Source organism: Sceloporus occidentalis, unplaced genomic scaffold (assembly GCF_023333645.1).
Source record: "Sceloporus occidentalis isolate IW3139 unplaced genomic scaffold, rSceOcc1.0.p SCAF_2, whole genome shotgun sequence".
Classification (NCBI taxonomy): Eukaryota; Metazoa; Chordata; class Lepidosauria; order Squamata; family Phrynosomatidae; genus Sceloporus; species Sceloporus occidentalis.
Window position 1 is genome coordinate 196134730 of NW_028316982.1, and position 22713 is coordinate 196157442.

The following is a 22713-nucleotide window of genomic DNA, read 5'->3' on the forward strand; positions in this document are numbered from 1 at the left end:
CGGACACAATATTGTTCCATACAATCCCATGCAGGCCCTGAGATCTTTAGGAGAGGACACTCTTTTTATCCTACCATTCCCATAGGCACATATGGTAGGAATGCAAAGGTGCTTCTTTTTGGTGGCTGCTCCCAGCCACTGGAACTCCCTTATAGAATCATAGAATCATAGAGTTGGAAGAGACCACTAGGGCCATCCAGTCCAACCCCCTGCCATGCAGGAAATCCAAATCAAAGCATCCCCGACAGATGGCCATCCAGCCTCTGTTTAAAGACTTCCAAGGAAGGAGACTCTATCACCCTCCAAGGGAGTGCATTCCACTGTCGAACAGCCCTTACTGTCAGGAAGTTCCTCCTAATGTTGAGGTGGAATCTCTTTTCCTGTAGCTTGCATCCATTGTTCTGGGTTCTGTTCTCTGGAGCAGAAGAAAACAAGCTTGTTCCCTCCTCAATATGACATCCCTTCAAATATTTAAATAGCGCTATCATATCACCTCTTAACCTTCTTTTCTCCAGGCTAAACATCCCCAGCTCCCTAAGTCGTTCCTCATAGGACATGGTTTCCAGACCCTTCACCATTTTTGTCGCCCTCCTTTGGACACGCTCCAGTTTCTCAATGTCCTTTCTGAATTGTGGCCTTCTTAGGATTGGGACTTGGGTCCGATTTAAGAGAAACTTGGGTATACAGTCCTCCCTCAGTTCTTGCAATTTTGGAAACTGCGTCCCTCACTTATGCGCGAGGGACAAATGGAGGGGGAAATAATGGGGCATGTGCCCAAGGCACATGCACGCATGCTCCTGTGGCTGTGCACCTATATTCAAGCCAATGGGGCTTTAATATATGTGAAACTCCATTTTCACGGGGGGGGGGGGTCCAGAATGGATTGCCCATGAAAACAGAGGGTGGACTATATATTAAATTTTGTTCTGGATGTTAACGGCTATCAAATCAACTTTGACTTCTGATGACTCAACTTCGTCTTCATCTTCTGGCTCTGTAGCTGGAGCATAAACTTGGATTATGGTTATATTGATGTTTTTCCCCCTTAAGTCTTGTTGTTTCAGATTTTGCATTCTATTCTGTGAATGTTTTTGCTACATCTCTGCTCCCTATTAATGCCACCCCAATTCTTCTTAGACTTTCATTTTCTGAGTAAAACAATATATAATTATCTGACTCAAAATTCTGGTCCACTTTAGCTCACTTACTCCAAGTGTTGCAATGTTTATATGTTCCATTTCTTGTTTTACTATGTCTATCTTTCCCTAATTAATGCTGATCACACTGCATGTTCCTATAATAGGTGCTATGCAGCTTCTGACTTTCCTTCTACCTCTGACCATGTCAACAGATGAATGTGCTTTCAGCTTGAGTCCAGTTGCATCATTAGTCACAGTGATTCTCGCACTTGTCCTCTGCTCCTCTCCAGCAACTCCTTCTGACCTGGGAATTTCATCCTTCTGGGAATTCTCTTGTTTCATTTTGGATTATCTCACCATAGGGCTTTTGTGGCAAAAGACATTCAAAAAAAGGTTTACTGTGCCTCCTTCTGTGCAGTACTAACAAGGGTTAGCTATGGTGACACTGCTGTTGTCTCTGAGACAATGTCACCCCCCCACACCCACACAGACACACAACTGCTGCTGCCCAATAGCTGTTTGGCACATTTAGTATGGCTCCTCAGCAAAAGCCTGTCTGATATGGGATGCAGCCTGAATAGATCAAACAAATACAAGATCGAAGCAAATACAACCCAGCTATTTTTAATTTTTTTTTTAATTTTAATTTATTCATGAGGACAAGAGTCTCAAGAAGGCATGACTCTTTGGAAAAAACAATAAATGCTAGGAAAGGTGGAGAGAAGGCTGCGTGCTAGATGGGTGGATTATATTAAGGTCACAAGTAAGAGTTTAGGGGAACTAAGTGGATGACATAGAGAGATCTTGAAGCACCGTTGAAACTAACTGAAAGAAAGAAGTTGGCAGCATGAGCTTTTGTAGACTAAAGTCTACTTCGTCAGATACATTGGGTAAAATGCATCTGAAGAAACAGACTGTTGTCTACGAAAGCTCATGCTGCCAACTTCTTTCTTTCAGTGAGTCTCAGAGGTGCTACAAGCTCTCTCTACATGCTGATTCTACAAACCAACACAGCTATATCTTTGAATTCTACCACTAAGTGGAGGATGGGGGTTCTTGGAGATATCTCATCCACAGAGTTGCCACGGGTCGAGATCAACTCGGGGGTGGATAACAACCACCACCACAACAAATTATGCCCTAAAGACCCAGATTGTGTCTGATCTTGGAAGCTAAGCAGGGCCAACCCTGGATAGCACTTGAATGGGAGACCACCAAGAAACATCAGATGCTGTAGGCTACATTTCAGAGGACTGGCAAAACCACCTCTGTATATTCCTTGCCTGAGAAACCCTTGTGAATCTCATGGGGTTGCCATAAGTTGACTTGAAGTCATAAAGACAATACAGTGAGACCTTGTTATCCGCTGGGTTTGGTTCCAAGATCATCTGTGGATAACAAAATCCATGGATGCTCAAGTCCCATTAAATATAATGACATAGCAAAATGGTGTCCCTTATATAAAATAAAAAATCAAGGTTTGCTATTTGGAATTTATACATTAAAAAAATATTTTCAAGCAGTAGATGCTTGAATCCATGGATAAAAAAATCTGTGGATAAGGAGGGCTGACTGTACACACATTGATGAGGAGCTCTCCTTTGTGTTGCCCTTGGCCAGGACATACTAAAACAGATGACAGTACTTGCCCAGAGAGAAATCATGCTTGCCCATACAGAATCACTGGAGAATCCTTGCACATAGGCAAGTATGATTTCCTATAGGCAAGAATAGTGTCTCTATGGGCAAGTATTCTCCAATTACTATTCTCTATGGACAAGTATCTGTATTCCCCACTGATTCCCTATGGGCAAGTCTTCCCCAATCATTCCCTATGGGCAAGCATTCTCCAATGATTCTCTATGGGCAAGTCTTCCCCACTGAGCCTTGCTCGCTCACCTGGCGGAGGAGGAGTCCCTGGCCACGCCCTCCCCTGCCGTGATTAGTGGAGGCGGAGTCGGGGGCGGAGCCTGAGCGAGGGAGACCCTCCAGGGAACTCCCCAGGGTTCCTCTTCCAGCTGCTGCTGCTGTCTCTGCTCTTGCAGCCAGTGAGGCTTCCTCGGTGGGCGCTCGCAGCGTTGGAGGCGCCAAGGGCAGCAGGACCGGCAGAGGCAGGGGCTGCAGGGCCAGCGGAGCAGCATGAGCCAGGAGTGGGACGTGGTGGTAGTCGGGGCCGGCATCTCAGGTCAGCTCTTCCTTGGGAAGGAGCCCCCGCCGCAGCAGCCAGAGGAGGGCAGGGCCAAAGAACAGCTTTACAAAGCTCCCAGAACTAGAAATCCATGCCTCTTAGTCAGGATCGAGATGGAGGACAGGGCCAAAGAATAGCTAGAAAGATCCCTAGAAATGCATGCTTTTTGCTGAGGCTCAGGATGCAGGACATTTTAGAATCCCTCCTGGACCGAAGGTTGGAGTGGAGGACATGTCCTGGAAAAGGAGGACGCGGAGTCCCCACAGTCAAGGGACGGAAAGCCCTTCTGCGGCGGAGTCCAGATGTTGGAGAGGCCAAGCTTTGGGCTGGGATCAGGGTGACCAGACACGTCCTCCTTTCCCCAGACCTGTCCTCCATTTCCACCTTCTGTCCGGGATGAATTCCAAAACGCCGTCCCTTTTGAGCAGGACTAAGAAGCAGGCACTTACATTTCGGTGAGTGGAGCTTTGAATTGATCAAGTCCTCCTTTTTTCTTGAATGTCCTACATTTTGTGGCGCCTGGCCCTCCTTGGCCCTGGTGCCCCATAAAACTGGCCAGGAGCTCTTTCAGGCGGAGGGAGTTGAAGGGCCTGGGTTGTTTGCTTTCCGTGGGGTGTCCCTTGGCTTTCTTGGCTTCTGCTCCTGTAGGCACTTCTGCTTTCCTCCTGTCACTTCCCCCCGGAGGACTCTGAGGCTGCATCCACGCTAGAGAAATAACCCGGTTTGGCACCTGCCCTGGCTCAAGGCTATGGGATTCTGGGAGTTGGAGCTTGTTGTGGGCCAAGAGTGGAGCAGAACTCATCATGGAGACAGCAAAATAGATCTTGTTTAGGTATTTTGTCCCCAAATGTGAATTATAACCTAGATTTATGTTGGACTGACTAAGCTGAGATCCTTTTCTGTTTTCTTTACTCAAGGCTAACAAGTTATGGAGAATCCAAAGATATAGCTGTGTTAGGTCCAAAATACACTGCAGAAATAATCCATTTTGAGACTGCTTTAACTGCCCTGGCTTAATGTTAGTGAATTCTGGGAACTGTAGTTTTGTGAGACATTTGGCCTTCTCTGTTAGAGAGCTCTAGGGCCACAATAAGCTACAGTTCCCAGGATTCCTTAGCACTGAAGCCAGGGCAGTTAAAGCAGTCTCAAACTGGATTATTTTTCCAGTGTGTTTTGGACCTTAGTCTGTAGAATCAGTATGTACAATATCTTGTAGCACCTTTGAGACAAACTGAAATAAAAAAGTTGGCAGCATGAGCTTTCCTAGACTAAAGCCTACTTCTGCTATCTATCTGAGGAAGTAGACTTTAGTCTATATGGAGTTTATCACACTAGGGAAATACTGTGCAAAAAGCAGGAGTTTAAATTGGAAATAACCCACAAAAGCAGGTTGATTTTCACACGGCGTTGTTGTTAAACTAGTGTTGATCCGAACGGAAAGTAGAGGGAAACTAGACAAAGGCCATTCCTTTTTACTTTTGGAAAATCCTGAAAATAAAAAGGAGTGGCTTTTGTTTACTTTCCATTCGGGTTAACATTTAATAACAACGTGTGTGAAAATCAACCTGCTTTTGTGTATTTTTCTAGCTTTTAAATCCCGTTTTTGCACAGGATTTCCTCCGTCATAAACTCCTATGAAAGCTCATGTTGCCAACTTCCTTTTTTCAGTTAAGATGCTACAAAATATGGAGAAGAAGCATGGGGCAGTGGTTTGAGTGTTGGACTGCAACTCTGGAGGCCAGGGATCAAGTCTTAGCTTGGCCATGAAACCCGGTGGGTGACCTCTCAGCTCTCAGGCTCAGGAAAAGGCAATGGCAGACCTCCTGTGAACAAATCTTGCCAAGAAAACCCCATGATAGAGTCCATGTAGGGTCGCCATAAGTCAGAAATGACTTGAAGGCACACAACACACAAACAGCAAGATATGAATTAGAAATAATTCTTGCACTTTGATACTGGGTATTAAAAATGACAAAACTGAGGCTGTCGGAATTTGGCCACATCATGAAAAGGCACGATTCACTAGAAAAGAAAGTAATGCTAGAGCAGCTAGAAGGCAGTAGAAAGACAAGAAGACCACATGCCAGATGGATGGAGTCAGTCAGGGAGGTTGCAGGCCTGAATTTGCAGGACCTGAGCAGAGCAATGGAAGACAGAGGGTCTTGGTGATGCTTCCAGGATCACCATGAGAGCAGGGTCACTATGAGTGATGGTTGACCTGAGGGCAGTTAGCCACAACAACAACAAACAGGTATGTTAGCCACACACTGAGGGTGCTTTCAAACAAGTGTCTTAACACGCAGTTGCCATGACTCATTCGCAGAATTTCACAAGAATTGTAGATATTGTCTTCCATTTGTAATATTCCTGTCCCTTCTATTAAGGAGGAAGAGCCAAAATAGGTGTACAGGGCTTTCTGATGAACCATGCTTGTTAATCCAGCTTTTACTTTGTATTTTTCAGAATGGTTGAAAGTTGATGTATGCCAAAGAAAACCTTCATGTCATTCAACTTTCATGTAGTGATTTAAACACTTTCTGTTTCTGTTAGTTTGTGGTACATGGTCCAGATAGTGCTTGGCACAGCACAACGTTTTTCAAAACAAATTAAATTTGTAGCATTTTGCTCTACATCTAGGGAGCCCTGGTGGTGCAGTGGTGAAATGCTGGTGTTGCAGGCACAACATTGTGAGTTCAAACCCACAGGGGCAATTGGCTAACACACTGTAAGCTGCTTAGGGAGTGCTGGGTTCACTATGAAGTGGTATAGAAATGTAAAGTGCTAGGTGCTATTGCTAATTGTGGTGTTCAAATGTCAGACCAGAAATATAGGAAGGTTTCAAAAATGCAAATTAAGGCTGCATTCCCATACCTGGGGATTCCTGTTGAACACAGTGGAATTTACACTCTGAGTTGACATGCATAGAGTTCCACTGTTAGGCTGCAATCATGTATGCACTTACCTAGAAGGGAGCTCGCCTTGCACTCATGGGGGCTTCTGATTTATCATCATCAATAATAACACCTTCATTTATATCCCACTTTTTCTCCAAAACAGAGGAGTTTATCACACAAGAGGGAAGCGGCCAAATCCCGTGCAAAAGCAGGATTGTTTTCAGATGACATCATGCACATTGAGCATTAACGTGACTAACCCTTGCAGAAAGTGGGCAAAATCAGTCATTTTTTACTTTTGGGAAAATCCCGAAAGATAAAAGCAAATTATTTTGCCCACTTTCTGCACAGGTTAATGTCGCGTTAATGCTCCATTAGCCCGATGTGTCTGAAAACCTGCTTAATCCACAGGATTTGGGCACTATGCCTCCCATGTGATAAGGTCCTAAGACTCAAGATGGCTTACAAATTAAAATACAGTACAGTTAAACTACACAAAAGATCAATATTAACATGGAATTAAAAGTACCAAAAACATTTTAAAACAATTGAAAGCACAGTTAAAATGACAAATAGCAGTTTAGATTTTTTGCTGTTTAGTACCATCAAGATGACTTTGACTTACAGCAGTCCTGTGAATGAGAGACCATCAAGTCACCCAGTTATCTTGCAAACTCAGGGCCAGAGCTTCCTTGACTGAGTCTACCCAGCTGTAATGCGATCTCCCATTTTTTCTAATACCATTCACGTTCCACCTCGCCCAGCATCATTGTCTTCTCTAATAAGTCATGTCTTCACATGATATGTCTCAAGTACTGTATGATAGTCTCATTTTTGTCATCTTGGATTCTAGGGAGAGTCCAGGCTTGATTTGCTCTTGGCCCCATTTATTGGTCGGTTTGGCAGTCCAAGGTATGCATAGAACCCTCTTCCAGCACCACATTTCAAAGGAGTTGATACTCTTTCTACCAGCTTTCTTCACTGTCCAGCTTTCACCACCATGCGTACAAATTGGAAATAGGATGGCATGTGCAATCCTGACTTTAGTATTATTCAGTTATATATCTTTGCATTGAGGGATCATGCCTAGTTCTTTCATAGTTTTCTGTCCAAGTCCTAGTCTTTTTCGTGTGCAGTTAAAACAATAAAAACGGGAATATAGTGTAGCTTCCACTGACTCAGTGTAAGGTAACTTCCTCTGTTATTATTTCATACAAAGTAGAGAGGCAAAAAGGTTTGTTTTAACATAATGTATTATTTGATTATTTTATATTATTCCTTTCTCCCAACATGGGACCTAGGGTGGCTCATAATATGGAATAAAACAAAAATTCAAGTTCACAGAAAGCAAGGTCTTGGACTGTTTTAAATTTGTTAGCCAGTTTGAGTCCCTGTATTGGGAGGAAGGTGGGAAATAAATAAATAAATAAATAATGATATAAAACTAAAAAAAATATATCATAATACAAAAAGTTTTTTAAAACCCAATTAAATTAGCAATCCTATTAACACAGCAACAATATAAAACAGTTTAAAGCATGTTAACAATGAGAATAAAAGCACAGAATTCCCCATTAAAAGGCCCTTTTACAATCATCAGTTATTAGCAAAAAGCCTGTCTTTATCTGCTGGCAGAAAGAGATCAGAGAAGGGGCAAGTCCAGACTTCTGAGGAAAGGAACTCCTGGGAACAACCCCCAAGAAGATTAAAACACCTCATCTCAAGTATTTCGTGTTCTGTTAGTTTTTCAGTTCACAAGGGACAGGATATATCAGCCAAGGCAACAAATACACATAGTACCAGCTTTGTTCCTACTCTTCAGTACCAGTTGGCTGTATCATATTGCTTATTGGATGTTTGCCATAGCTAGAGTATGTGAAAGCCTCTGACTGTGTACTAAGAATGACCTCTCTCCAATCACATGTCTCAACAAGCTACCAGAATTAGACATCCTGTTTAGACTGACAGCAGCCCTTATTATTTCAGTTTTATATGATAGAACTATCAAATAATAATGGAAGTTAGTCATCAGTTGCACTGGGGCTTGGCCTCTTAATCTCTTTTCTTTGCTAGGTCTTGGATATATAACAGAATGACAGAATAATGAAGATAATGCCTGTGAGGACGGTATAGATTGCTCTCTAAATAGTCCCTGTTGAATAGTCAATGCCCGCTAGTCCCCAGTTTTATGAACTCCAGGAGTGGAGAATAGAGCTTTGGGATGAGCTTCGGGAAGAGCTTTGAAAAGGTGTTTTTTTTTTTTAAACTATATCTTCCAGCTAGCATGGCCAATGGGGGGATTTGGGGACCTGTGGTTCCGAAAAGTAACTTTTCTAAAATCATGCTTTAAGAAGGCTTGATTCCTTCACTGCTTCGTTTAAGAAATTATTTAAGGAATTTATCTATCTGCTGTTAAAATGAATTATTAGGCTGCAGGAAGAGGAAGACCATTTAGTTTTTGGAGCTTCCAATATGCCCAAATCCCTGTCAGTCTCTTGCTGGCAGAAAAGAAGAGTCAGCAGAGGTATGTTTCCCACCCCCTGCGTGGAAAAGTTATATTTTTTTATTGCAATGGCCAATTTGGCTGGGATATCCTTGGAGGTGTGTTCAAAAAACGGAATTTTTCCAAGCTTTATCCTTTCCTTTTGGGCTCCCACCCCAATTGGCACAAGACCATGCTGACTGCATGGACCCATCCCCAAACCGGGCCACCTCCATGGTTCTGAACGGGACGCCAGCAAAGAGCAGGATTTCCCCACTCCTTTTGCGGCCAGCTTTTCCTGCCTGGCCATGTTCACCGCATGATTTCCAGCTATGTTCAGGGCATGCGTCATCTAAACGCCTGTCTGCTTACATGACTTCCATTTCCTAGGCACTCCCATTTTTGCGCAAGGTCAGAGTTCTGTCTTGTAGAGGGACCACTACAGTAGGTGGGAGGGACTAGAAGTAGGGATCCAGTGTTGGATCTTCTCTTCTGAGCTCAGAGTTTCATTATAAGCATTATCTTTTTTTTTTAATTTTTATTATTAAAAAATACAATACATAAGCATTATCAATAAACAGTCATTCAGGTGAATATGACCTCTTTTCTCCCCACACCAATAACCACAATGTCACATTCTTAGCAGGATATACATAGAAAAAAGTACAGTACCCTTGACAGGATGGAAAGATAATTCTGCCTGAAGACTGCATTGGAAAAGCACTGGCTTGCTTATGCTAGAAGCCACCTTTCTAAACCTATCATAACCACATTCCTTCCTTCTCCATAACCCTGTTGATGTTTTATTAGGTGTTGAAGCATGTATGGCTGTGCTGATGTGATTGAGAAGTGGCAGAGGGAGTGAGAGCTTTTAACTGCAACCTTTCTCAATTCTGAATCATTCTTCCAAATTGCTCTTTGCTTGTAGAATATGAAATTATTACTACCATTTCTGTATTTGTCCCGTCTGAGCAAACTACAGTTATGAGTGCCTGACAGAGAGTGCAAGAGAACAACTATCACAATATTCTTCCCCTCTTCTTCCAATTCCAGTAGCCTTCCCCCTACGACTGTCTCTAGAGTATAAAAGAAGAAGAAATTGTTGCTCTGAGATCAGTCATATATATCTCAGCATAACATGTAGTTGGCCTTGGGATAAGAATTACCCTTGCTTGTAATTTATGATGCATGATTTCATTATGGCTCTATGTTGATGTTTCTTAATGACAGTATCTAGGAGTGTAATGCACAGACAAAAATCTATTGAGTCCAGAGATGTCCAATAAAAGAGTTCAGTGCTGGTCAAGAAAACTTGCAATCTAATTTCCTAGCCTTAACTGTATTTGCTTGGCAAATGAGAAACACATGATTAGTGTTAATCATGAAGCATGAATACTACAGTAGTAATATTATAAGGATGGCATTATTCTCTTGAGTGTTCTTCCAGGTTAAGGATATTTGGATTGTCATCCAGAAACCTCTGTATGAACATGTGCGCTCTCCATTTCATGTGAATGATTGTCTGTGCTTACAGATCTAGATAGATTGTATGCATGTTGAATGTTATAGATGGATAACTTCAAATACATTTGGAATAATCAATAGTTTGAATGTACATTCAACATACTGTGGGGACATCCCTTATCAAATGAGAGATCTGGACCAGTAGGGCCCGCACCACAAAGGCCTTATTCCTAACCCTTTCAGATGTCCACTCTTCATGTCATCCACTTTCAGAAGGAATGTAGTCCTATACACACACCTCTCTGGCCCACCTTCCTTTCCATTTAAGGAAACCGCTTCAGGCAAGATGCTGAAATATCACTACAGGTTGATTCTCCCCTATCCAAAATGCTTGGAATCAGAAGTTTTTGTGGTATCAGATATTTATTTATTTATTTAGGAACTCAGAATACATGTATATGTACATAATGCAATATCTTGGAGAGCGACCCAAGTCTAAAAACAAAATTCATTTACAATCGCCCCTCCTTTTTTGCAGGGGATCGGTTCTGGACCCTCTTGCGAAAATGGAGTTCTGCTTATATTCAAGCCCCATTGGTTTGAATATAGGCATGGACCTGCGGGAGCCGTGGGCATGTGCTGTGGTCATGTGCCCCATTCTTTCCCCCTTCGTTTGTCCCTTGTCAGGTAGTGGTTTTGAAAGTTGAAGTATGATTTTGTTGAGTTTCCCAAGAATGTTTAACAGATGTTTAGGGGCTGGGGCTGTACATGTTACATCACAGATACCACTCAAGCATATTTCCATACATCAGGGGTGGGAAACATACAGTCTTGCAGATGTAGTGGGACTGCAGGTCCCATGAACCCTAGCTAGCACACCTAATGGCAAGGAATGGTGGAAGTTGTGGGCCAACAACATATGGAGGCAGTGGTGACTTGTGGCTTCTATATCAGTGGAGTGGTGATTCTGTTGGTTTTAGTCTGAACTTTAAAAGAGCTATCCCAAGCCAAACTTTGTACCCCTAATTGGACCAGCACCATGGATAAACTTAGGACTAAAACCCAGAAAAGTTCACTACCCTATAAATATGGGACTATGCCACCATGCTTAATACAATGTATTATTTTGAAATGCACTGTATGACTTTCCACTTGGATTATATTTTGTATATAATATTACATATCACTGATTGTGGTTCTGAGTGTTATCGCAATACAAACTAAAGTAACTGGCTTAATGAAAGATGTTTCAAAAATGTTGCATGGATGTTGATTTTGCCTGGTTGTCAGAGGCAAAATTAATAGGGAAAAACTCCACTTTCCACAGAAAGCTTCTAACAAGAACAAACAGACCAACCCCTTTGTTTTTTCCTTATGGCAGAGGAGCTTTTAATCTACTTACTAATACATCCTTTTTCCTGGCATAAGTTATACACTAAAAGCATTCCCTTGTTTTAGTTATAGAGGTAGTTAATGAAGACAATTTCTTAGAATAATAGCAGTGAACAAGGATCTGAGTTCATCTATGGACAATTTTAATAATGGTTGGGAATGGATGCTGTGATCTTTTAGGTGTTCTTGGAATATGTAAACATCAAAAAGAACCCCATGGTCAGATATATCTCTAAGTAAATGTGAGGCACACAGACTACAAAGTATACACAGTATTGAGAATCATCTGATTTGACATGGATGACTTTTATGTCATAAGCAACAAACCACTTACAACTATATTTAAAAGCATCCTGTTGTATCAAGATAATTAGTTTCTCATTTGCTGGTAGCAATGGAAAAGCAAAATGCTTCCTGCAATATTTATCTATTACAAAGCATAAGATGATAGGAAGAATAAGAAATATACTCTATTTTTACTCTACTAGCTTTGTTCCTAAATTTTCAATTATTTTGAAACATCCTGTGAATGCTGCACTATCAGCAGCTACACAAGTGTGGACAAGATGCTTGAAGCAGTTCAGCCCACCACATGTAAGCTTGACTTGGCTGACCTTGGTCAAGTCACACTCTCTCACCCTCAGAGGAAGGCAACCCCATCTGAAAACATCTTGCCAAGAAAACCCTGTGATAGGTTTAAGTCAGAAATGACTCAAAGGCACACAGCAACCACAATAAATATTAAATAAATAAATAAATGTATTATACTACTTAAGTTGAAAATGTCTTTTGGTTTGGTTTGGAACAGGAGATCTGAGACTTTGTTTTTGTCCCAAAACATGATGAGAATGTGTTTTTAGTCTGAGGTATTATGGCATGGCTCCAGGGGCCAGTGTGTCGAAACACACTGGGCACACTTTAGCAAAACTCCTGTGTGGTGTTGTGTTCCTTCAAGACATTGCCAACCTATGGCAAATATATTATGGGATTTTCTTGACAAGATTCGTTCAAAGGAAGTTTGGCATTGCCTTCCCTTGAGGCTGAGATGTGCCCAGGGTCAGCTAGTGTCCTGGACTGCAGCCAGCACACACAAACAATGCCAATAAGGATGGCTCAACTAGGTAATTAGCAAGCAACTGGGAACAGTCCACAAACCTGCAAGGAGTGATAGTTAAGGAGCAAGCCGAAAGCCAGAGCCGAAGTCAGGAAAACAGAGGTCGGAGTAGTCAGTCCAGTCCAGGGTCAGGGCAGCCAGAAGCAGCAAGAGTCCAGTCCATTCCAAGGTCAAGACTCAAGGCAACAAGGAGTCAAGATAGAGGAAGCCAGTGCAGGCAGCAATCACACTAAAGGATCATGCAATAAACTCTGGCATTGAATTGGTGTCTCCCTGCTCCTTAAGTAGGAGATTCTCTCCTCAGTGCTAGCTGAGGCTTGTTTGCCAATTGTCTCTCAGCAATCCTCCTGGACCTGCGTCTGCCAGCATTCTCAGCCCTGCGTTGTTCCTCCCCAGAGTCACCACTAGGCTGCTGTGCCACCAAAGGAATCCCATCAGCACTTGGACCTGGCTGAGCCTCCTCCTCTGGGCTGGGAGATCAGGGCTGGATTCTGGCAGAGCAGGATTAGCACCTGGTGTAGCCTCAATTACCTCTTGCACTGGAGCAGGATGAGCACCTGGTGTAGCCTCAATTACATCTTGCTCTGGAGGAGCCCCATCCTCCTCCTCATCCTCCGAGACCTGCACTTGGCTGGTCATGACAACTAGTGGGTTTCATGGCTGATCTGGTTTGCAGAATCATAGTCCAACACTCAAACCACTAAAGCCGAAGTTCATTACACGCAAATTCGTGAAGCGTTCCATATTTTTCAGAGAAGCGTTCCCAGGCATTGCATAACTGTCACTTGCTATTTGATGTTTCTTTGTTGTCTGTTTTAGTGAATCATTTCCTGTATTGCTATGTATTTTATATGTATTATCCTACTAGAAAGGCCCCTTCCCCACCACCTTTCCCTTCTCCTTTTGTGTCGTGTCTTTTTAGATTGTAAGCCTGAGGGCAGGGAACCGCCCAATTAAAAAGATTGTATGTACAGCGCTGTGTAAATTTACAGCGCTTTATAAATAAAGGTTAATAATTATAAGGCTAAAGCCAGGACTATAAAAAGAAATAAATGTAAAGGACAATTTTAGCCCAAAACCTTACAATATATTGAATATATTCAATGTCATTGTCTCCGGACTCCGCCAGGCTTCTTATTCATTTGTTTGTTCCCCAAACAGCAACTATGGATTGAAAGTAGAGAAGATATGGTTTCAGAAAGTGTTAATCTATTCATTTGTGTATTGTTTTATCATTAGAAATCTGTTACCAAGTCTTTTTGATTCTACATGCACCATTCCAGGGGGAAAAAAACCACATTAATAAGGGATTTTATAGTTACCTATATCAGCACTTTGTATTGTTAGGTGTTTGGATTTTTTTTTAAAGTAATTGATCTAGATTGCTATGGTGTGTATCGTTACCTGCCATTTAAAAGTGTTTAACACTGCACTGGAAAAAAATACAATGAAAAATATCATGTCCCTGACATTTCCTACAGTTGTACTAAGACCTTATATAAATATTATCCAACCTTTAATATTGTAAAATGCTGCCTATACATAGTTTTCTACTATTCTATCTGCTTGAGTTAATTGACCAAATATGATTGAATGGAATCATATTCTGTTTTCAAATCGTTCTTCTTTAGTGGAGCACTGAACTGAGAAGTTGATTTATTTGCTTATGTTTCCTTCTTTGAGTTATGTTCAGAAAGAACTTGTAAACTTTTGATTATCACATAACACTCAAAATTATTTTCTGTTACCTATGTCATCATGACTGGTAAACCCTGTGTAGGTTTTTGTTTTTAGTTGCAAGAAAACCTATACAAGCTTATTTTAAAAAGTCATGGTTCTTCAGTAGTCCTAAAACAGTATATGAGCCAATAATCCATATTTACTTTCTATTTAGATATCCTTGTGATTGATTACACTGAAAAACTGTTCTACTAAAAACACGCTGAAACTGTTAATTAGCTCTCATTTTTGTCATTCACATTTTATTACTTATTGTTTCTGCACTTTGGTATGACTGTATTATTTTTGTTTTTGCTTATTGCTACCTAGATGAACAGAAATCTTTAAGAAAATGTAGTGACCTATATATATCTCAGCAAAAATGTTCCCAAAGCCTTATGCTAAGTCCATGTTTACTGCTATACACTCCATATACGGTACTTCTTGTCTGCAGAACAGTTGCTGTTTGAGGAACAAGCTTGAAGTGACCTGTAATGTGTCCTTGCCTAACACAGACAATTTTTAAAATGCAGGTAGGAAGTACTTTAGAGAAGGAAGATGGATAATTGTTGGAATTATAGCAACTGAGGAAGGAATATTTCTAATTATAGGCCCCTTTGACAGCACAGCTGAATAGCTACTATTCACATAGCTTAAAACTATTTGTTAAAAAGTCATCTAGTTTGGGCCTATCTTACTGTTGTGCAATAAACAATAAATAACTATTCCTTGATAACCATCACCTCTGTTGATATTTAACCATGTATTTTGTTCAGTTAGACAAATGTTCTACATGTGGCTTTCATTTATTTATTAATTAATTACTGCTGGCCTCCTGTTAGTCAGTTGCTTTGTATTTTCATTTGCAGTTGTGGTACAATTGCTGTGACTACAAATGGCCCTCATAAGCCAGTCAGCAGTAAAAGTGACCTGTGCTGCTGCCATGTTGGGTACTGAAGAATAATGTGATCAGCCCACTCCCATCAGCCAGAAATGCTGAATGGAGCAGAAGCAAGAACTGCTGTGGGGACCAGATGTGGCTCTTCATTGCAGCCTTGTTCACTGGCAGGAGAGGGCTGATCACAGCATCCTGCAGAGCTCCACCACTCCGGACAGCTCACCGGCTTTTAAAGTGAGTTTCAGGGATTTGATGGGGAGTCGAAGCATATCTACAACATCATGAGTAAGTGTTTGATGCAGTATCTTGACATACATTTATACCCTATTTTTCCTCCAAATAGCCCAAGGCAGCACACCTAGTCATCTTCGTTTTTATTCTAATAACAACATGGAGAGGTTGAGTCAGTTGAGAGATTGTGACTTGGCCCTTGATCACCCACAGAATTTCATGATTCAGTGGTGAATGTTTGAAATCTGGTCTTGCTAACCTTAGTCCAACACTCAGCCTGACTACTACACCACACTGGACTGTAAGGTTTTTGATACATTAAATGCCTGATTTTATGTGTAATTAGCCATGCTGAAGCCTGTTGAAAGCAATGGATTAGACATACCTATATCTATCAGTATTCAAGGGATCTTGTGGTGCCTTTGAGACTAACTAGTAGCATAAGCTTTCATAGATTTGGGCTACTTCCTCAAATATTTCTGACTTAACATGTCTATGGAGTTTATCACACAGGAGGAAATGCCCAAATCCCATGGATAAATGGGAGTTAAATCCAGGAATATCCTGCAAAATTGGGATTGTTTACAGATGACATCCCCCAGTGTTGCCATTATCCCAGACTTAACCCACGGATTAAAATGTGCATTTTGACCACTTTTGGCCACTTTTCACTTTCAGGAAAATCCCAAAAGTAAAAAGAGGCATGTTTTGGCCACTTTAATCATGGGTTAAATCCAGGATAATTATAATATTGGGGGACGTCATCTGAAAACAATCTCGCTTTTGCAGGATATTACTGGATTTAATCCCTGTTTATTCATGGGATTTTGGCACTTTGCCTCCCGTGTGATAAACTCCTTTGCCTCCAAATCTGTTAGGTTCAGGCTATGAAATAATTGTCAAAGCTAACCCTGCCATGAAGCATTTGCCTTAGGCTGCAAGTGCTGGAAGCAGTAGCATCAACCAGGGAGCTTCTCTGAGTCACCACAGAGCTCTTACCATCTGGTGGATGATATAACTGCTTTTCACATGACTTGACTTGCATTTCCCAAAGCTCTGTACTGGGAATAGTTGTGCTCTTTACTGGGAATTATAATCCTAGCAGTGGGTTGTTCCTTGAAGAGGTCTTAAAAAGAATTGTGGACAAGTGCCTTTATTGTTGTTGTGAACTAAATAACATTAAAAGACAGGCTCATGATAAAAAAGGAAGGAATGGGCTAGAAAGTTTATCCCTGAGGGTGTTGTAGAAATGTCATGTGGCTCATATTGGCAACTCCACAAATACTTGGCACCAAGATTCCTGTTTGATTCATGAGAGCCGAGGTTAAGATGGATACTGCCAGATTTCATTTCTCAGTAGAGAGCAGAAATAATTAGATTTCCCATTGATAAAGTGGTGAAAGTAAATCACAGGGAAAGTATATTGTTTCAGTGAAGCTTTAATGTAATCAAAATAACATTGACAATTAGCTCTCTTTACCATTAATTGATGTACTGTAAAAGAATAAAAAGGACTAAATTGGAAATTGAAGCACCTGTGCTGGACGTCAAGAACTGCAAAGAGAAAACCATAAAGGGCTTTGAAAATGCTTATTGCTGGCTAGCCAGACAACTGTTATAATGATATGATAGCTTTTTCATACACTGAACTAACTGCCATTTTGTAGAGGGAGATTGTCATATTCATGATTTCTTGCTACTCTTTATCTTCTTCGCTGGTATGTAATGTGACATTACATACCATATGTTACATTACTATAAAGAAAAGAAACAGCTCAGCATTCCATTTGCAAATAAAGCTGCTTCCTTAATCAGAAAATACAATTAACTTTGTACTTAATTACGCCCAAAGGTGGCTTGATGGTTTGATAGCTGTGCTCTTGATTGTTTCTCTGCATCTCAAGGTGATATCCAAACATCATATCAGGTCCATCCATGTGAAGTTCATGACATGACATGCTTTACAAAGTCACCTTAATATTTTCACAGAGCACCAAAATAGTTTTTACAATTGTCATGTTGCTCAAGAAAGTCTTTTAAGAACACACTAGCAAAAGTTGTGGCTTTATAAGTATTGCAGTGAATTACGTAAGATCTGTTAGGGCTATAAAACTTTTAACACATTTAATGCCTGATCTTATATGTATTTAGCCTTGCTGAAGCCTGTTGAAGTCAAGGGGTTAGACATACCTGACTCTTATCAGTATGTAAAGGGATCTTGTAGCACCTTTGAAACTAACTAGTAGCATAAGCTTTCATAGACTTGATCTACTTCCTCAGATATTTCTAACTAGCATGGCTATGTCTCTGAATCTGCTAGGTTCAAGGTATGAAAATATTGTCAAAGCTTACCCTGCTGTGAAGCATTTGCCTTAGGCAGCAAGTGCTAGAGGCAGTAGCAACAACTAGGGATTCTTCCTGAGTCACCACAAAGCTCTTATCATCTGGTGGGAGGATATAACTCCTTGCCACATGACCTCCCTTGCATTTCCCAAAGTAGCCTGTTGCCCTCAGGTCTGGAAGATATTAAACTGCCAGCAACACTGATTTGTACTATCAGTCCTGTTTATTTCTCTATGGGAATTGCAGTTGTTGCCATGAGAGCCAACATGGTGTAGTGGACTAGGACTCTATGGGTTGATCACTGGCAGACTACAGTTTGAAACCCAGCTCAGCCATGGAAACCCACTGTGACTATGGGCAAGTCACTCTGTCTTATGATATGTTCACCTTAGAGTTTCCATAAGTCAGAAATGACTTGAAGGCACACAATTACAACACATTTTTGCTACAAGCAACATACTTTTTCAGAGTAGCCATGGAAATAATCATATAATCCACAATTCACATTATACAGTGAGATTTCATATCAGTCACATCAATAGCTTGGTACTTTATTTTAATTCAACCTGTAGCTTTTTTTAATAGTGTCATACATACTATTTATAAGGAGTTTTAGGTTTGAGGCTTGTTGGCAATTAGTGTTGTTGATTTTGTTATATGCCTTCAAGTTAATGTCAACCTAGGTCAGCTCAATAATTGGATTTTCTTGGCAATATTTATTCAGAGGGGGTTTGCCACTCCTTTCTTCTTGGGCTGAGAGAGTGAGACTTTTCCAAGGTCACCCAGTGTGTTTCCATGGCTGAGTGGCATTTGGAATCCTGATCTCCCAGTGTACTTGTTCAGCATTCAAATCACTATACCAGACCGTCTCTCTCTCTCTCTCTCTCACTCCCCTAGAGTACATTAATCTAAACACTTGCAGATTTTAAAGTCAAATTTGGATGTTTAATCTCTTTTTATGGGTTAATCACTGTTTTTATGATTGGGGAGAGGGTTGGGGTTTGGGGTTTTTTAATTGTAATTTTTAATTGTTTTATGTTTTAATTATACTGTTGGAATTTGCTTTGATAACTTTGTGAAAAAGCAGAATACAAATAATAATAATAATTATTATTATTATTATTATTTTAAATTATATTAATTGAATTATTTGTTCAGGGAATCATAGAATCATAGAGTTGGAAGAGACCACACAGGCCATCCAGTCCAACCTCCTGGCATGCAGGAACTCAAAATCAAAGCCTGAAGTTCCACACATGTACTGAGTGGATTCTAACAGGGTGTGTTCCATGTGGAACACATTTAACTTACAGTTTAAGCATGCTATATAAAACACTCATTCTACAATTTAAATAGTATGGCATGCAGCCAGGATGAGTAGCCCTTTTCTTTTCCATTTCTTTAATACTTAACACAATTTTCACACGCTTAAACTTGTTAGCTGTAAATGCTAGCATCTTTTATAGAGTTAGCTATTTTCTTTAAAACAATCTTTTATTTACAAGCAGAACACTATCCAGAATTAGTCTGCTAGGCAAACTGGACAGATGTTAAGAATTAGTTTGTAATCTTTAGCTTGACATTGGTTTATCTTTCTTTTAATCTTACTGGACCATAACATAAATTGTATATAGCACTGTGCATCTGTGTTTAGATGTGATGAGCTCAAGGACTTTGAGAAGAAGTAGGTCAGCCTTGGTGCTTTATGTACTGACAACAGTTTAAGGCCTTTAATAGCACTGTAGAATTGATTTGGGATCTAGTTTTCTCTTGCTTTGCCTCCAAGAAGATGGAGCTTGAGTTGTGTTACTATGGAAACGCCTGGGCAGATCGTTCAAGGGGCCATGACTTATTTATCCTGATCAAATAACAAGTAGACGGTACTGTGCCAAGAGCTTTCAACTGCAAGCCAGTCACATTTGGGATAGGAACGTTTCCTTGGAACACAGTGAAAAAAGATCAGGCCCTAATTTCTTCTTTAAATGCTGAGGTGAATAATAAATTCTAACTTCAAAAAGGCATTTGAATATCAAGCTACATTTGAAAGAGCTGAGAAACAAAACAGGGCACTGTGTGCTAGTGTTAGTGGCTGGAGCATTTCTGTATGTACCAATCACAAGGATATTGAAATGACAAATGTGGGTCAATGCAAGGATGTGTTAAGTGCTGCACAATGGAACAGTCCCCAATGTGAAGACTTTCACTGCCGGCATCCATAGTTTTTTGTGAGTTTTTGGGCTATGTGGCTGTGTTCTGAAAGAGTTTATTCCTTTCTAGTTTTCTTTTTGCTGACCAGCCAACTGATCTATGCACATGCTTGGGGTCCAAATAGGTAATGACTAACTAGGGGAAATGGCATCTGGAGGAGAACACAAACATAATCTGTCCAATGTAAAATGGCCACGTTCGAAGCTGGGGAATATCAGAAAATGATTTTTAAAAAATAATATAAAAATAAACTGCCTTTGTCATTATGTCTTTATTTTGTAGCCACGTTTGGAATATTTATGTACAGATTTGGTCATTGCACCTGATAAGGGATATTGTAGAATGAGATTAATGAGCTGGAGCTACTCCCCCTGAGAGGAGAAGTTGCAGTGTTCAGGGCCTTTTAACTTTGAGGTAAAAAGACATAGGGGGAGTCATGATACAACTATATCCGATTTGGTATATTATGAAGAATGAGCACAGTGAAAAGTTTTTCCTCCCTTTCTCTTAATCGTAAGAGTCCAAGTAATGGTAAAAATAGTCCCTTGACATGAATGTCTAGTGATAACCGACTGTAGGGGAAGGTGCTCATCTCTGTTTCTAAGCCAAAGGGCCAGCGTTATCCGAGGACTCTTCTGGTGGTCATGTGACCAGCATGATTACACCAAACGCTGTTACCTTACCACTTAAGTGGTACCTATTTATCTACTTGCATTTGCATGCTTTTGAACTACTAGGTTGGCAGAAGCTGGGACTAGTGATAGGAGCTCACCCCATCATGCAGCACTCGAGCCTTGAACTGCCAACCTTCTGATCTTTCTATCATCAGAACTGGCATCTTAACCACTAAGCTCCCACTTCTTTACGAGTCCAGAATCATCTAATTAGTTGAGGGATGATAAAGCAACTGGTGGCTGCTGCACATGGTGGCTGCATGTTATATCCATGAGTAGAAACAGAGCCAGTAGACCAATTTTAAGCTGAATTTTACCAGACTTTCACTCCCTCACACCTCTGACCATTTAAAGGGGTCAGACCTCACCATATGGCTTATCACATGGTTGTAGATCTGTCATGTGGCTTAAGAAAGAAATAGCTACATTTCTGTCCTTGTAACAATGAATTTTGACTGGAAAGCCTGTCAGCAGGAGAAGAATGAATCACCACCTCAGCTTCTAATCATCTCCCCCTGAAGCTGGTTTACAGCAACAGCCTCCTCCTCCTCCTCTATGGAGAGTCTAGGAGGGTGTTCCCCATGCAGAAAAAGATACTTTTTCTGAGTAATATCAAAATCCCTGTTCTGGTGTTAGAAATGGAGGGTAAGATCAACACATGAACTGAGGGAGCATGCTAGACCGCTTCCTTCTGTTGTCATCCCCTCCACACAGAAAGCAGTCATCTGATGATGAGCTTCTGCTAAGCCTGGAGGCTCTCTCCATAATGGGAACTCTGATCTGATGGGGTTACAAACTGCATGGACACCCTCCATGTGTAGCAGATGACTTTCTCTTCAGACTTTTGCTCTCTTCAACAGGGCAGGAGGGAAGGCTAGCACTTTCCCATTACTTTCATGTTGAATTTATTTGCTTCTTGAATGCTTGCATGGGCCTTTACAGTTAGGAATTACTATATCATAATGACAGTGAAGAACTGAGGGAAATGCGTGGCATAAGCATAAAGATCTAAAACGTCATCCACAAACTTTTAAAACTGTTTAGATCTTTACATTGTTGTTGCAAGCTGTCCTCTGTATAACATGATCTTTAGATTCTCTCTCTGTTTGCAATCGTAGTAATGAAAGCCAGAGAAAGTGCTCCAGAAGGCTTTTTCCTATTGTCTCAGTGCCAGTTGATAGCATAGAGAGCCAATGGGGTGGATTATGTTTACACTGTTTTACAGATGATTGGAACAAGTTGGACTGTTTCCAGCCTGTTTCCTTCCTCTGATTGTTGGGAGTTGTGAAACTTATTGCGTTGTTAAGAAATTCTCCCCCACTTACACAAGTCCTTCTATATTCTGACATGTAAAATTTTATTTATCATGCCACTTTTATTTTAAGAAGGATAAAATATTATTTATGAGATCCTTGGTGTTGCATGCTTATCCACTGACAAACTATTCTCATCCAATTCATCATGTCAGCACTTACAACACAGCATAAGACATAGCATAAGTAAGCACTTGTACTATGTCATGTTTACTTCTTTACCATTTTGTGAGGCTATATTACTGTAAATAGAAAAATATCTAGATGTTACAGTTACATTGTAAAATTATTACTCCTTAAGTTACAGCAGTAATGTGATATACAGTGCGCCTGCATTATACGCAGGCACGCTATACACGTCTTTGAGCTTACGCCGCAGGGAGCGCGCGGGGCGTAAGGGGCAGCATGTCCCATTCAGATGAATGGAGTGCATACGAGCCCCATTCAAGTGAATGGGGCTCAAGCATAGGCAGAATTCGCCTTACGCGGGGGGGGGGGGGAGTCCGGAACGGATCCCCCATGTAAGGTGAGGGTCCACTGTAATTATAATTTCTTTTTGTAAAAAAATGAATGAATTACAAGTAACTAGTTATTTGGCACTAGTTACTTCCATACTTTGATATAAAACTGTACCAGTCACATGGGTGTTTTAGA

At 40.9% G+C, this 22713-nt stretch overlaps 1 protein-coding gene across 2 annotated transcripts in view; it reads left to right on the forward strand.

Moving 5' to 3' along the window:
* The first annotated feature begins 3190 nt into the window (after positions 1-3190).
* The window catches only part of LOC149319518 (amine oxidase [flavin-containing] A-like), a 55884-nt gene continuing 36361 nt past the window's right edge, over positions 3191-22713 (forward strand). The window contains exon 1 of one of the 2 annotated variants that reach the window (XM_089511890.1): positions 3191-3324. In XM_089511890.1, the coding sequence (XP_089368016.1) occupies positions 3279-3324 (46 nt within the window). In that variant the 5' untranslated portion in view covers positions 3191-3278. The remainder of the gene's footprint in view (positions 3325-22713) is intronic. The other variant, XM_089511888.1, reaches the window with a different exon arrangement.